A 15,170-nucleotide genomic window follows, 5' to 3' on the forward strand; every position below is an offset into this window, starting at 1 on the left:
TTGATTTTTCTACACGCCCCCCGCAATTGTAATCCTAAAATAAAACCTCCGTTATCTAAAAATGTAATCAGCAGTTTTTATTGAGCGCGCTATTAATCCCGAATAGAGGCAGCGAGAGCGAGAAGAGTGCTGACCCGGGCGGTCTGCAAAATCCAGCCATTGTGTCCCCCACCCGTCCCCGGCATAAACAGCAAGCGGGGTGAGAAATAAGGGAGTGACGCAGACGCGGGTCAGTACCAAAATGAAGATTACTTTAATTTAAAATAATTTTAATACAAACTAAATATAAACTATCTCAGCTCTTAACATGTAAGACACTGACTTCATATAACTTTAACATTTCTTTTTTGTTTGTTTTTTTATCAAGTATTGCACAATTTAGATACAAAAATTACAATTACATCTCTCCATCTTATATAGCAAAAATCTGAATTTTTTTTTGTAACAGAAAATACAACTCTGAAATTACAGGTATCCCTCCATATTATAAGGTACGGCGAGGAATACATTTTTTTATATTTTTTTTTTTTGAACTTTTTCCCCCCTCTGAACGGGTGTCAGACAATTTCAGAAATAAAAAAAAAAAAATCTACATAAAGCTGCTGAAGGAATCACAGATCCGTAAAAATCTTGAAATGTGTCATGTAAATATATTTAGATATAAAACACAAACAGCTGAAAAAAAAATCCCCCTTTATACATTTAGACAATATATATTAGTTTTTTTTAACCACGTCCCACCTTTCAGGCAGGAGGACGAGGAGGGGGGGGGGGGTTTGCGTATGCATACGTTATACATACCCATATTTTAGAAAAAAAATAGCTTCAAATACTGTAAGAGGCAATATTCCTTAAAATACAAAAAAAATATGTAGTGAACATAAGGTTAAGTTTTTGCTTAAAAAAAAAATAAAAAATAAAATAAAAAGTATATAATCATGTGCTTCTGCAACCGACCTTGCGTGTACAAGGGTTACAAGCTGGAAAAAAAAAATTAAAAAAAAAATAAAAGTAATCACATTGGGTTCATGCAGCTTGTACAATACTTTGGATCTAGCAGTCCGGTGCGGGTTAGTTGGCCATGACCGGCTGGAATTGCTGGTTACTGTAGGGCACGTTGCTCAGGCTGAAGCTCAATCCTTCCACCAGCGACTTGTCGTTGAGGCCACCGTACGCGGTAAACATGTCAAAGGCGTTGCTGTACGGCAGCGGGCCCAGGCCGCTGTCGCTGGGGCAGTTTATGCTGGACCGTCCTTGGTCACCGGGGAAGATAAACTCCTTTGCGTTGGGGGAGAGGGCAGAGGTTTTCTGAGGGAGGTTGGTAAGGCCAAGGCTGTAGACAGAGTGCATGGACGAGGACATGGCGCTCTGCTTTATCAAGTTATTGACGCCGAACCCGAACTGCGTCGGGGAGGAGCGCGCCAGCTTGTTACGGGCGTTGGTCTTCATTTTAGTAGATCCGAACTTGGTGGCAGCAAAAGTGGCAGTCGTAAAGGTTAAAGGCTGAGCCGTTCTGGGCATAAAGGTCGGGCTTACGGCAGCGGAGTCGCCAAAAGGGGGCGACGGGGAGCTGGAGACGGGCGACGCTTGGTCAGTGATGGGCATGAACGCCTGGGCCTCGGGGTTAAAACTGTTCTTAATTTCCTTATCGAGCTCTGCTCCGTTCTCGTTGTTGTCGTCAACATAGAGAACCTTGACTTGTCCCTTCTCCCCGATCTGGTAGGACACCTCGGCGGGGTCGATCCACACGTTCAGGTCCTGGGGAAGGTTCCTGCGGATGTCTTCGATGTCCAGCCCGCTCTCGTTGGCCGCTTGCTCTATGACGGGCTCCACCTTTTCTCCCACGTGAATGCACCTGTACCCCGATCCTTTGTACGGTTTGTCCGGATACCAGTGGCCTTCATATTTCTTCTTCAGGAGTCTTTCGAGTTCTTCACCGAAGATGTTGACTCGTCGCCGGGGCAGCTTGTTGTACAAATAGGAAATGATAAAATTCAGGGCTACTTGGATTTCAAGCTGCATATCTGTCGTAAGCTTCAAGACCGGCAAAGGTGGCGTCAAAATGGCAGAGTGAAGAATCTGCTTACTCCTAAAATGGAAAGAAATAGGGATTAGTTGGATTTTTCACCCCTCAACTTCAGGTCAGAAAAAGCAAAACCGGCTGGATGGCGAGGAGCAGGCCGAGCCGCAGAACGCAGCTGCCATCAACCGGGGATCGGGCCTACGAGAGAACGCTGAACACGCCTGACTCTGCTAGATCCTGCTCTGATAACGGCACAGCCGGGATTTGTGGGATCGGGCCTACGAGAGAACGCTGAACACGCCTGACTCTGCTAGATCCTGCTCTGATAACCGCACAGCCGGGATTTGTGGGATCGGGCCTACGAGAGAACGCTGAACACGCCTGACTGCTAGATCCTGCTCTGATAACCGCACAGCCGGGATTTGTGGGATCGGGCCTACGAGAGAACGCTGAACACGCCTGACTCTGCTAGATCCTGCTCTGATAACCGCACAGCCCCGGGCTCCTCCGTGTAACACAATCTACGAGACGTTATACGGCGACCTTTAAACATTTGCTTGGATCAGCAGGGTGGGGTGGAGAATGGAGAGCACAACTGAAAGGTATTTAATAAAACATGTCAAATTATATAGAGCCGACTGGAACACGCCCAAAGCGGCCTCCAAAACATCAGATGGGGGGAGGCGGGCTCCGTACAACACCCCAGGGGCACAGAGAAGGATCTGGCTGCAGAAAGTCTAACGCAAGCAAAACAGGTAGGAAACAACAGAGCCGAGCACAGCCCGGTGCCCAGTGCCAGGGTGCACAGCAAGAGCCTGGTGCCGGGATATAGGATACCCCCAGTGTGCCAGGATACCCCTGGTGCAAGGGTGCCAGGCCATATAGCAAAAGCCCCGGTGCCAGGACATAGTGTACCCCCAGTGTGCCAGCATATAGGGTGCGCCCAGTGTGCCAGGATATATAGCAAGAGGCAGATGCCAGGATATAGGGTACCCCCAGTGTGCCAGGATATATAGCAGCCTGGTGCCAGGATATAGGGTACCCCCAGTGTGCCAGGATATATAGCAGCCTGGTGCCAGGATATAGGGTACCCCCAGTGTGCCAGGATATATAGCAGCCTGGTGCCAGGATATAGGGTACCCCCAGTGTGCCAGGATATATAGCAGCCTGATGCCAGGATATAGGGTACCCCCAGTGTGCCAGGATATATAGCAAGAAGGAGGTGCCAAGATATAGGGTACGCCCAGTGTGCCAGGATATATAGCAGCCTGATGCCAGGATATAGGGTACCCCCAGTGTGCCAGGATATATAGCAGCCTGGTGCCAGGATATAGGGTACCCCCAGTGTGCCAGGATATATAGCAGCCTGATGCCAGGATATAGGGTACCCCCAGTGTGCCAGGATATATAGCAAGAAGGAGGTGCCAAGATATAGGGTACGCCCAGTGTGCCAGGATATATAGCAGCCTGATGCCAGGATATAGGGTACCCCCAGTGTGCCAGGATATATAGCAGCCTGGTGCCAGGATATAGGGTACCCCCAGTGTGCCAGGATATATAGCAGCCTGATGCCAGGATATAGGGTACCCCCAGTGTGCCAGGATATATAGCAAGAAGGAGGTGCCAAGATATAGGGTACGCCCAGTGTGCCAGGATATATAGCAGCCTGATGCCAGGATATAGGGTACCCCCAGTGTGCCAGGATATATAGCAGCCTGGTGCCAGGATATAGGGTACCCCCAGTGTGCCAGGATATATAGCAAGAAGGAGGTGCCAAGATATAGGGTACGCCCAGTGTGCCAGGATATATAGCAGCCTGATGCCAGGATATAGGGTACCCCCAGTGTGCCAGGATATATAGCAGCCCGATGCCAGGATATAGGGTACCCCCAGTGTGCCAGGATATATAGCAGCCTGGTGCCAGGATATAGTGTACCCCCAGTGTGCCAGGATATATAGCAAGAAGGAGGTGCCAAGCTATAGGGTATGCCCAGTGTGCCAGGATATATAGCAGCCTGATGCCAGGATATAGGGTACCCCCAGTGTGCCAGGATATATAGCAGCCTGATGCCAGGATATAGGGTACCCCCAGTGTGCCAGGATATATAGCAGCCTGATGCCAGGATATAGGGTACCCCCAGTGTGCCAGGATATATAGCACGCCCAGTGTGCCAGGATATATAGCAAGAGACCCAACCATCAAGATATGAGTGACCCCAGTGCCAGGGTACTTTGCAAGAGCCCACTGACTGGATATCACGGGTCCCAACCGGGGTACATAGCAAGAGCCCACTGCCAAGGATAGAGTGTGCCCAGTGATGGGGTATATAGTAAGAGTATGCTGTTGGGCTTTAGAGTGCGCTCTGTGCCAGGGTATATAGCAAGCGCCTGCTCCCAGGATATACAGAAGCCCAGTGCCAGGCTATAGGGTGTGCCCTGTGCCAGGCTCTATAGCAGAGGTCCAGTGTCAGGGTGTAGGGTGCCCCCAGTGTCAGGCTATGTGTTGTGCATGGTGTTATAGGGTGCCTGGTGATGCGTTATACAGGATACGCAGTGCCATGTGTATACTGCACGCCGGGGTGTACAGTGCCAGCTTACGTATAGTGGAAGTAGCAGACACTATGGCTGCCAGCTCTGCCCCTCCTGCATTATATGACACCCAGTACCAGAGATTACTGACACTGGTGGGATAAGCCAAGTGCACGATACCGCTGCTGGCCTCTAGGTGGCGGTGTGTTTATATCACTGAGTTATGTAACATGTAACTATTACTGCACCGTCTCCTGATACCAGGCCAGAGCCGGGGACACCCACCACTGCCCGACCCCCACTGTGCCCCGGATGCAACGTACGGACCCTCACCGCTACACGCCAGGCATCAGGTGCATGAACACAATCATGGGTAGGAGGAGGCTGGTGACAGACTCTGGACTGTCAGTACCATATGGGCCCCGACCATACTACAGGGAGCTGCTCCTCTGCATGGGAGGTGTAGGGGCCCAAACAAAGCCCTCAAGAACAATCATACGGGCCCCTGCACATTACAGGGGCCAATATCACATACATGGGCTCCTGGAAGATCACAACATAAGGGCCCCCGATTTCTTACACATATTGGGGCGGTACTGGTAACAGCAGCCCCCCAATACATGACATATGCCCCCCCCCCCTCCTCCGTCAGCCATATGTGGGCCCACAGAGTCACATCACAGGAAGAACCAAAGTCACATATGGGGCCCCTTGTAGCCAGAAATCACATAAGAACCCCCTCCCCCACCACACACACAGGCCTGCCTGTGTCACTCACAACAAATAGACCCTTGTCGGCAACAGACCCTCGCTCACATACGGGCCCTGCTCCTCATACGAGCCCCACAGACTCACATAGGGCCCATATGTGAGCCTCCGGGGCCTGTATGTGGCTGTCAGGTGCCTATATGAGAGGTGTGGGGCTGGTAGGGGCCATGTGTGTGGCACCTACCAGCCCCACACCTCATATGGGCCCCTGACAGCCACATACAGGCCCCCGCGTTACACATATGGGCCCCTGACAGCCACATACAGGCCCCCGCATTACACATATGGGCCCCTGACAGCCACATACAGGCCCCCGCGTTACACATATGGGCCCCTGACAGCCACATACAGGCCCCCGCGTTACACATATGGGGCCCTGACAGCCACATACAGGCCCCGCAGGCTCACACCTCACATACAGGCCCCCGTGTTACACATATGGGGCCCTGACAGCCACATACAGGCCCCACAGGCTCGCGTTACACATATGGGCCCCTAACAGCCACATACAGGCCCTGCGTTACACATATGGGCCCCTGACAGCCACATACAGGCCCCCGCGTTACACATATGGGCCCCTAACAGCCACATACAGGCCCCCGCGTTACACATATGGGCCCCTGACAGCCACATACAGGCCCTGCGTTACACATATGGGCCCCTGACAGCCACATACAGGCCCTGCGTTACACATATGGGCCCCTAACAGCCACATACAGGCCCCCGCGTTACACATATGGGCCCCTAACAGCCACATACAGGCCCTGCGTTACACATATGGGCCCCTAACAGCCACATACAGGCCCTGCGTTACACATATGGGCCCCTGACAGCCACATACAGGCCCCCGCGTTACACATATGGGCCCCTAACAGCCACATACAGGCCCTGCGTTACACATATGGGCCCCTAACAGCCACATACAGGCCCTGCGTTACACATATGGGCCCCTGACAGCCACATACAGGCCCCCGCGTTACACATATGGGCCCCCGCGTTACACATATGGGCCCCTGACAGCCACATACAGGCCCCCGCGTTACACATATGGGCCCCTAACAGCCACATACAGGCCCCCGCGTTACACATATGGGGCCCTGACAGCCACATTCAGGCCTTCGCCCGTCAAGTGGGCCCAAAGGTTCACAACTCACCTACGGGCCCGGCAGACTCACATCATATATGCACCTGTGACTGCGACACACGGGCCCCGCTCCCCGTACGGGCCCCTCACGGCCATACATGGCCAGCCACATTCAGACCCTCGTCCGTCAGGTGGGGCCGCAGCTCACAACTCAGCCCGACAGCCACGTACGGGCCCGACCGCCTCCTCAGCTCTGGACTGACGCTCGCTCCCCGCAGGCCCCGGGCCCTCACACTCGGGGACGCTCGCTCCTCACAGGCCTCAGACCCCCACACTCGGGCGGTGACGCTCGCTCCCCGCAGGCCCCGGGCCCTCACACTCGGGGACCTCCGGCCCTCACACTCGGGCCCGTCTGTCAGGGCGGTGACGCTCACCTCACAGGCCTTGGGCCCTCACAGGCCTCAGACCCCCACACTCGGGCGGTGACGCTCGCCTCACACCACACAGGCCTCGGGCCCTCACTCGCACCCGGAAGGCCGCAGCCGCTGTCAGTACCGTCGGTCACACAGGTCAGGCACAGGCCCCGGTCAGCCGCATACGTCACACGGAGCCCCGCCGGCCGCGCTTCTACCTCAGCCCGTCTCCCGCGCACAGCTTACCGAGGTGACTCCGCTGTCCGGGGCTGCGCGCCACTCTGCCTGCCCCTCTCCCAGCGACGGACTTCACTTCAGACGTCGCCTGTCAGGTAGATTATTTATATGGAGTCTCCGCCATTCTAAGTGCAAGAGGCGGGCACTATGAAACCTGTCAGCCAATGACGAATCGAGGATTTAGAAACGCTGCCCATCGATTGGAAGAAGAAGCTGTCAGTCATGAAGGCGGAGAAGGAACGTCGCAAGGCAAAGTAATTCATGGACACTGATTGGTTAGAAAAGAACCAATGGATCAACGTGTTCTTAAATGTGGGTCAGCAGGTGTCAAGTGATTGGATGAAAAACCTGTCAATCGCCGGAGACATGAAGGCTCTATTTATAGGAGTGCTGCCAACTGCAATGGGCGGATCTCTGACGTCAGCACTGGTCATGTGACCTACAGCTGTCCCGTATATAACACCCTGTATATATCTGTCCCGTATATAACACCCTGTATATATCTGTCCCCTATATAACACCCCACTATATACCTGTACTGTATATAACACCCTGTATATATCTGTCCCCTATATAACACCCCACTATATACCTGTACTGTATATAACACCCTGTATATATCTGTCCCGTATATAACACCCTGTATATATCTGTCCCCTATATAACACCCCACTATATACCTGTACTGTATATAACACCCTGTATATATCTGTCCCGTATATAACACCCTGTATATATCTGTCCCCTATATAACACCCCACTATATACCTGTACTGTATATAACACCCTGTATATATCTGTCCCGTATATAACACCCTGTATATATCTGTCCCCTATATAACACCCCACTATATACCTGTACTGTATATAACACCCTGTATATATCTGTCCCCTATATAACACCCCACTATATACCTGTACTGTATATAACACCCTGTATATATCTGTCCCCTATATAACACCCCACTATATACCTGTACTGTATATAACACCCTGTATATATCTGTCCCGTATATAACACCCTGTATATATCTGTCCCCTATATAACACCCCACTATATACCTGTACTGTATATAACACCCTGTATATATCTGTCCCCTATATAACACCCCACTATATACCTGTACTGTATATAACACCCTGTATATATCTGTCCCCTATATAACACCCCACTATATACCTGTACTGTATATAACACCCTGTATATATCTGTGCCCTATATAACACCCTGTATATATCTGTCCCCTATATAACACCCCACTATATACCTGTACTGTATATAACACCCTGTATATATCTGTCCCCTATATAACACCCTGTATATATATATATATATATATATATATATATATATATATATATATATATGTCCCCTATATAACACCCTGTATATATCTGTCCCCTATATAACACCCTGTATATATCTGTCCCCTATATAACACCCCACTATATACCTGTACTGTATATAACACCCTGTATATATCTGTCCCCTATATAACACCCTGTATATACCTGTCCCCTATATAACACCCTGTATATATCTGTCCCCTATATAACACCCTGTATATATCTGTCCCCTATATAACACCCCACTATATACCTGTACTGTATATAACACCCTGTATATATCTGTCCCCTATATAACACCCTGTATATATATATATATATATATATATATATATATATATGTCCCCTATATAACACCCTGTATATATCTGTCCCCTATATAACACCCTGTATATATCTGTCCCCTATATAACACCCCACTATATACCTGTACTGTATATAACACCCTGTATATATCTGTCCCCTATATAACACCCTGTATATACCTGTCCCCTATATAACACCCTGTATATATCTGTCCCCTATATAACACCCTGTATATATCTGTCCCCTATATAACACCCCACTATATACCTGTACTGTATATAACACCCTGTATATATCTGTCCCCTATATAACACCCTGTATATATATATATATATATATATATATGTCCCCTATATAACACCCTGTATATATCTGTCCCCAATATAACACCCTGTATATATCTGTCCCCTATATAACACCCTGTATATATCTGTCCCCTATATAACACCCCACTATATACCTGTACTGTATATAACACCCTGTATATATCTGTCCCCTATATAACACTCTGTATATATCTGTCCCCTATATAACACCCTGTATATATCTGTCCCCTATATAACACCCCACTATATACCTGTACTGTATATAATACCCTCAGATCAAGCAAGACAACATAGGTTGGATAACCATTATATCAATTTTAAGCCAGAGAAACAAATGGTATGACTCCAATGTGATAAAATATTAAATTTTATTGAAAAATCATAAAATCAAGACATAATAAAACAAACAACATTCTCAGCAGTAAATCCTCAATAGAAGGTGGACCGGTATCATGCATGAAAAAATGTAGTACATGAAACAATCACATTATACGTTAGCATGTATACAACACTAATATAACAACACAATTCCCTAGGGGAGAATGTACACAGATCACTTCTGGGGTTTCAACAGTCAATCACCCTCAGAGGTGGTACAGCCCTCGGAATGCTAACATCATATAAAATAAATGTAGAGTGTTTCAATTCTTATGTAGGTCAATAGTTGGTGATGATATTCAAACCCTGCTTTTAATTAAGCTAGGGTACTCTCACACACTTGCTGGAGTTTAAACCAATAAATCACCTTCACGGATGCAATGATCCTAATGAATGGAAAAACCAACTGTATACTGACCAGTATGAAGGATACCGCCACACCTGCCTGTCCCAACGCGCGTTTCACCCTCTTCCTCAGGGGACGTGCTGAGAATGTTGTTTGTTTTATTATGTCTTGATTTAATGATTTTTCAATAAAATTTAATATTTTATCACATTGGAGCTATACCATTTGTTTCTCTGTATATAATACCCTGTATATATCTGTCCCCTATATAACACCCCACTATATACATGTACTGTATCTAACACCCTGTATATATATCTGTCCCCTATATAACACCCCACTATACACATGTACTGTATCTAACACCCTGTATATATCTGTCCCCTATATAACACCCCACTATATACATGTACAATATATAACACCCTGTATATATCTGTCCCCTATATAACACCCCACTATATACCTGTACTGTATATAACACCCTGTATATATCTGTCCCCTATATAACACCCTGTATATATATATATATATATATATATATGTCCCCTATATAACACCCTGTATATATCTGTCCCCTATATAACACCCTGTATATATCTGTCCCCTATATAACACCCCACTATATACCTGTACTGTATATAACACCCTGTATATATCTGTCCCCTATATAACACCCTGTATATACCTGTCCCCTATATAACACCCTGTATATATCTGTCCCCTATATAACACCCTGTATATATCTGTCCCCTATATAACACCCCACTATATACCTGTACTGTATATAACACCCTGTATATATCTGTCCCCTATATAACACCCTATATATATATATATATATATATATGTCCCCTATATAACACCCTGTATATATCTGTCCCCTATATAACACCCTGTATATATCTGTCCCCTATATAACACCCCACTATATACCTGTACTGTATATAACACCCTGTATATATCTGTCCCCTATATAACACCCTGTATATACCTGTCCCCTATATAACACCCTGTATATATCTGTCCCCTATATAACACCCTGTATATATCTGTCCCCTATATAACACCCCACTATATACCTGTACTGTATATAACACCCTGTATATATCTGTCCCCTATATAACACCCTGTATATATATATATATATATATATATATATGTCCCCTATATAACACCCTGTATATATCTGTCCCCAATATAACACCCTGTATATATCTGTCCCCTATATAACACCCTGTATATATCTGTCCCTTATATAACACCCCACTATATACCTGTACTGTATATAACACCCTGTATATATCTGTCCCCTATATAACACTCTGTATATATCTGTCCCCTATATAACACCCTGTATATATCTGTCCCCTATATAACACCCCACTATATACCTGTACTGTATATAATACCCTCAGATCAAGCAAGACAACATAGGTTGGATAACCATTATATCAATTTTAAGCCAGAGAAACAAATGGTATGACTCCAATGTGATAAAATATTAAATTTTATTGAAAAATCATAAAATCAAGACATAATAAAACAAACAACATTCTCAGCAGTAAATCCTCAATAGAAGGTGGACCGGTATCATGCATGAAAAAATGTAGTACATGAAACAATCACATTATACGTTAGCATGTATACAACACTAATATAACAACACAATTCCCTAGGGGAGAATGTACACAGATCACTTCTGGGGTTTCAACAGTCAATCACCCTCAGAGGTGGTACAGCCCTCGGAATGCTAACATCATATAAAATAAATGTAGAGTTTTTCAATTCTTATGTAGGTCAATAGTTGGTGATGATATTCAAACCCTGCTTTTAATTAAGCTAGGGTACTCTCACACACTTGCTGGAGTTTAAACCAATAAATCACCTTCACGGATGCAATGATCCTAATGAATGGAAAAACCAACTGTATACTGACCAGTATGAAGGATACCGCCACACCTGCCTGTCCCAACGCGCGTTTCACCCTCTTCCTCAGGGGACGTGCTGAGAATGTTGTTTGTTTTATTATGTCTTGATTTAATGATTTTTCAATAAAATTTAATATTTTATCACATTGGAGCTATACCATTTGTTTCTCTGTATATAATACCCTGTATATATCTGTCCCCTATATAACACCCCACTATATACATGTACTGTATCTAACACCCTGTATATATATCTGTCCCCTATATAACACCCCACTATACACATGTACTGTATCTAACACCCTGTATATATCTGTCCCCTATATAACACCCCACTATATACATGTACTGTATATAACACCCTGTATATATCTGTCCCCTATATAACACCCCACTATATACATGTACTATATATAACACCCTGTATATATCTGTCCCCTATATAACACCCCACTATATGCATGTACTGTATATACACCCTGTATGTATCTGTCCCCTAACACCTTGCTATATACATGCACTGTATATAACACCCGGTATATATCTGTCCCCTATATAACACCCCACTATATACATGTACTGTATATAACACCCTGTATATATCTGTCCCCTATATAACACCCCACTATATACATGTACTGTATATAACACCCTGTATATATCTGTCCCCTATATAACACCCCACTATATACCTGTACTGTATATAACACCCTGTATATATCTGTCCCCTATATAACACCCCACTATATACCTGTACTGTATATAACACCCTGTATATATCTGTCCCGTATATAACACCCTGTATATATCTGTCCCCTATATAACACCCCACTATATACCTGTACTGTATATAACACCCTGTATATATCTGTCCCGTATATAACACCCTGTATATATCTGTCCCCTATATAACACCCCACTATATACCTGTACTGTATATAACACCCTGTATATATCTGTCCCGTATATAACACCCTGTATATATCTGTCCCCTATATAACACCCCACTATATACCTGTACTGTATATAACACCCTGTATATATCTGTCCCCTATATAACACCCCACTATATACCTGTACTGTATATAACACCCTGTATATATCTGTCCCCTATATAACACCCCACTATATACCTGTACTGTATATAACACCCTGTATATATCTGTCCCGTATATAACACCCTGTATATATCTGTCCCCTATATAACACCCCACTATATACCTGTACTGTATATAACACCCTGTATATATCTGTCCCCTATATAACACCCCACTATATACCTGTACTGTATATAACACCCTGTATATATCTGTCCCCTATATAACACCCCACTATATACCTGTACTGTATATAACACCCTGTATATATCTGTGCCCTATATAACACCCTGTATATATCTGTCCCCTATATAACACCCCACTATATACCTGTACTGTATATAACACCCTGTATATATCTGTCCCCTATATAACACCCTGTATATATATATATATATATATATATATATGTCCCCTATATAACACCCTGTATATATCTGTCCCCTATATAACACCCTGTATATATCTGTCCCCTATATAACACCCCACTATATACCTGTACTGTATATAACACCCTGTATATATCTGTCCCCTATATAACACCCTGTATATACCTGTCCCCTATATAACACCCTGTATATATCTGTCCCCTATATAACACCCTGTATATATCTGTCCCCTATATAACACCCCACTATATACCTGTACTGTATATAACACCCTGTATATATCTGTCCCCTATATAACACCCTGTATATATATATATATATATATATATATATATATATATATATGTCCCCTATATAACACCCTGTATATATCTGTCCCCTATATAACACCCTGTATATATCTGTCCCCTATATAACACCCCACTATATACCTGTACTGTATATAACACCCTGTATATATCTGTCCCCTATATAACACCCTGTATATACCTGTCCCCTATATAACACCCTGTATATATCTGTCCCCTATATAACACCCTGTATATATCTGTCCCCTATATAACACCCCACTATATACCTGTACTGTATATAACACCCTGTATATATCTGTCCCCTATATAACACCCTGTATATATATATATATATATATATATATATATATATATGTCCCCTATATAACACCCTGTATATATCTGTCCCCAATATAACACCCTGTATATATCTGTCCCCTATATAACACCCTGTATATATCTGTCCCCTATATAACACCCCACTATATACCTGTACTGTATATAACACCCTGTATATATCTGTCCCCTATATAACACTCTGTATATATCTGTCCCCTATATAACACCCTGTATATATCTGTCCCCTATATAACACCCCACTATATACCTGTACTGTATATAATACCCTCAGATCAAGCAAGACAACATAGGTTGGATAACCATTATATCAATTTTAAGCCAGAGAAACAAATGGTATGACTCCAATGTGATAAAATATTAAATTTTATTGAAAAATCATAAAATCAAGACATAATAAAACAAACAACATTCTCAGCAGTAAATCCTCAATAGAAGGTGGACCGGTATCATGCATGAAAAAATGTAGTACATGAAACAATCACATTATACGTTAGCATGTATACAACACTAATATAACAACACAATTCCCTAGGGGAGAATGTACACAGATCACTTCTGGGGTTTCAACAGTCAATCACCCTCAGAGGTGGTACAGCCCTCGGAATGCTAACATCATATAAAATAAATGTAGAGTGTTTCAATTCTTATGTAGGTCAATAGTTGGTGATGATATTCAAACCCTGCTTTTAATTAAGCTAGGGTACTCTCACACACTTGCTGGAGTTTAAACCAATAAATCACCTTCACGGATGCAATGATCCTAATGAATGGAAAAACCAACTGTATACTGACCAGTATGAAGGATACCGCCACACCTGCCTGTCCCAACGCGCGTTTCACCCTCTTCCTCAGGGGACGTGCTGAGAATGTTGTTTGTTTTATTATGTCTTGATTTAATGATTTTTCAATAAAATTTAATATTTTATCACATTGGAGCTATACCATTTGTTTCTCTGTATATAATACCCTGTATATATCTGTCCCCTATATAACACCCCACTATATACATGTACTGTATCTAACACCCTGTATATATATCTGTCCCCTATATAACACCCCACTATACACATGTACTGTATCTAACACCCTGTATATATCTGTCCCCTATATAACACCCCACTATATACATGTACAATATATAACACCCTGTATATATCTGTCCCCTATATAACACCCCACTATATACCTGTACTGTATATAACACCCTGTATATATCTGTCCCCTATATAACACCCTGTATATATATATATATATATATATATATGTCCCCTATATAACACCCTGTATATATCTGTCCCCTATATAACACCCTGTATATATCTGTCCCCTATATAACACCCCACTAT

General features: G+C 44.4%; 1 protein-coding gene across 1 annotated transcript; it reads right to left on the bottom strand.

The window, feature by feature from the left end:
* Positions 1 to 230: 230 nt before the first annotated feature.
* TOB1 (transducer of ERBB2, 1) lies at positions 231 to 7,179 on the bottom strand. Its single transcript, XM_075348001.1, has 2 exons — positions 7,064 to 7,179; positions 231 to 2,089 (listed from the first exon to the last, which is right to left on the bottom strand). Exon 2 carries the CDS (start codon positions 2,020 to 2,022, stop codon positions 1,072 to 1,074), a length of 951 nt encoding a protein of 316 aa, XP_075204116.1. The 5' UTR covers positions 2,023 to 2,089; positions 7,064 to 7,179; the 3' UTR covers positions 231 to 1,071.
* Positions 7,180 to 15,170: the final 7,991 nt, after the last annotated feature.

The sequence above is a fragment of the Anomaloglossus baeobatrachus genome, chromosome 5 (genome assembly GCF_048569485.1).
Source record: "Anomaloglossus baeobatrachus isolate aAnoBae1 chromosome 5, aAnoBae1.hap1, whole genome shotgun sequence".
In the NCBI taxonomy this organism is placed as follows: domain Eukaryota; kingdom Metazoa; phylum Chordata; class Amphibia; order Anura; family Aromobatidae; genus Anomaloglossus; species Anomaloglossus baeobatrachus.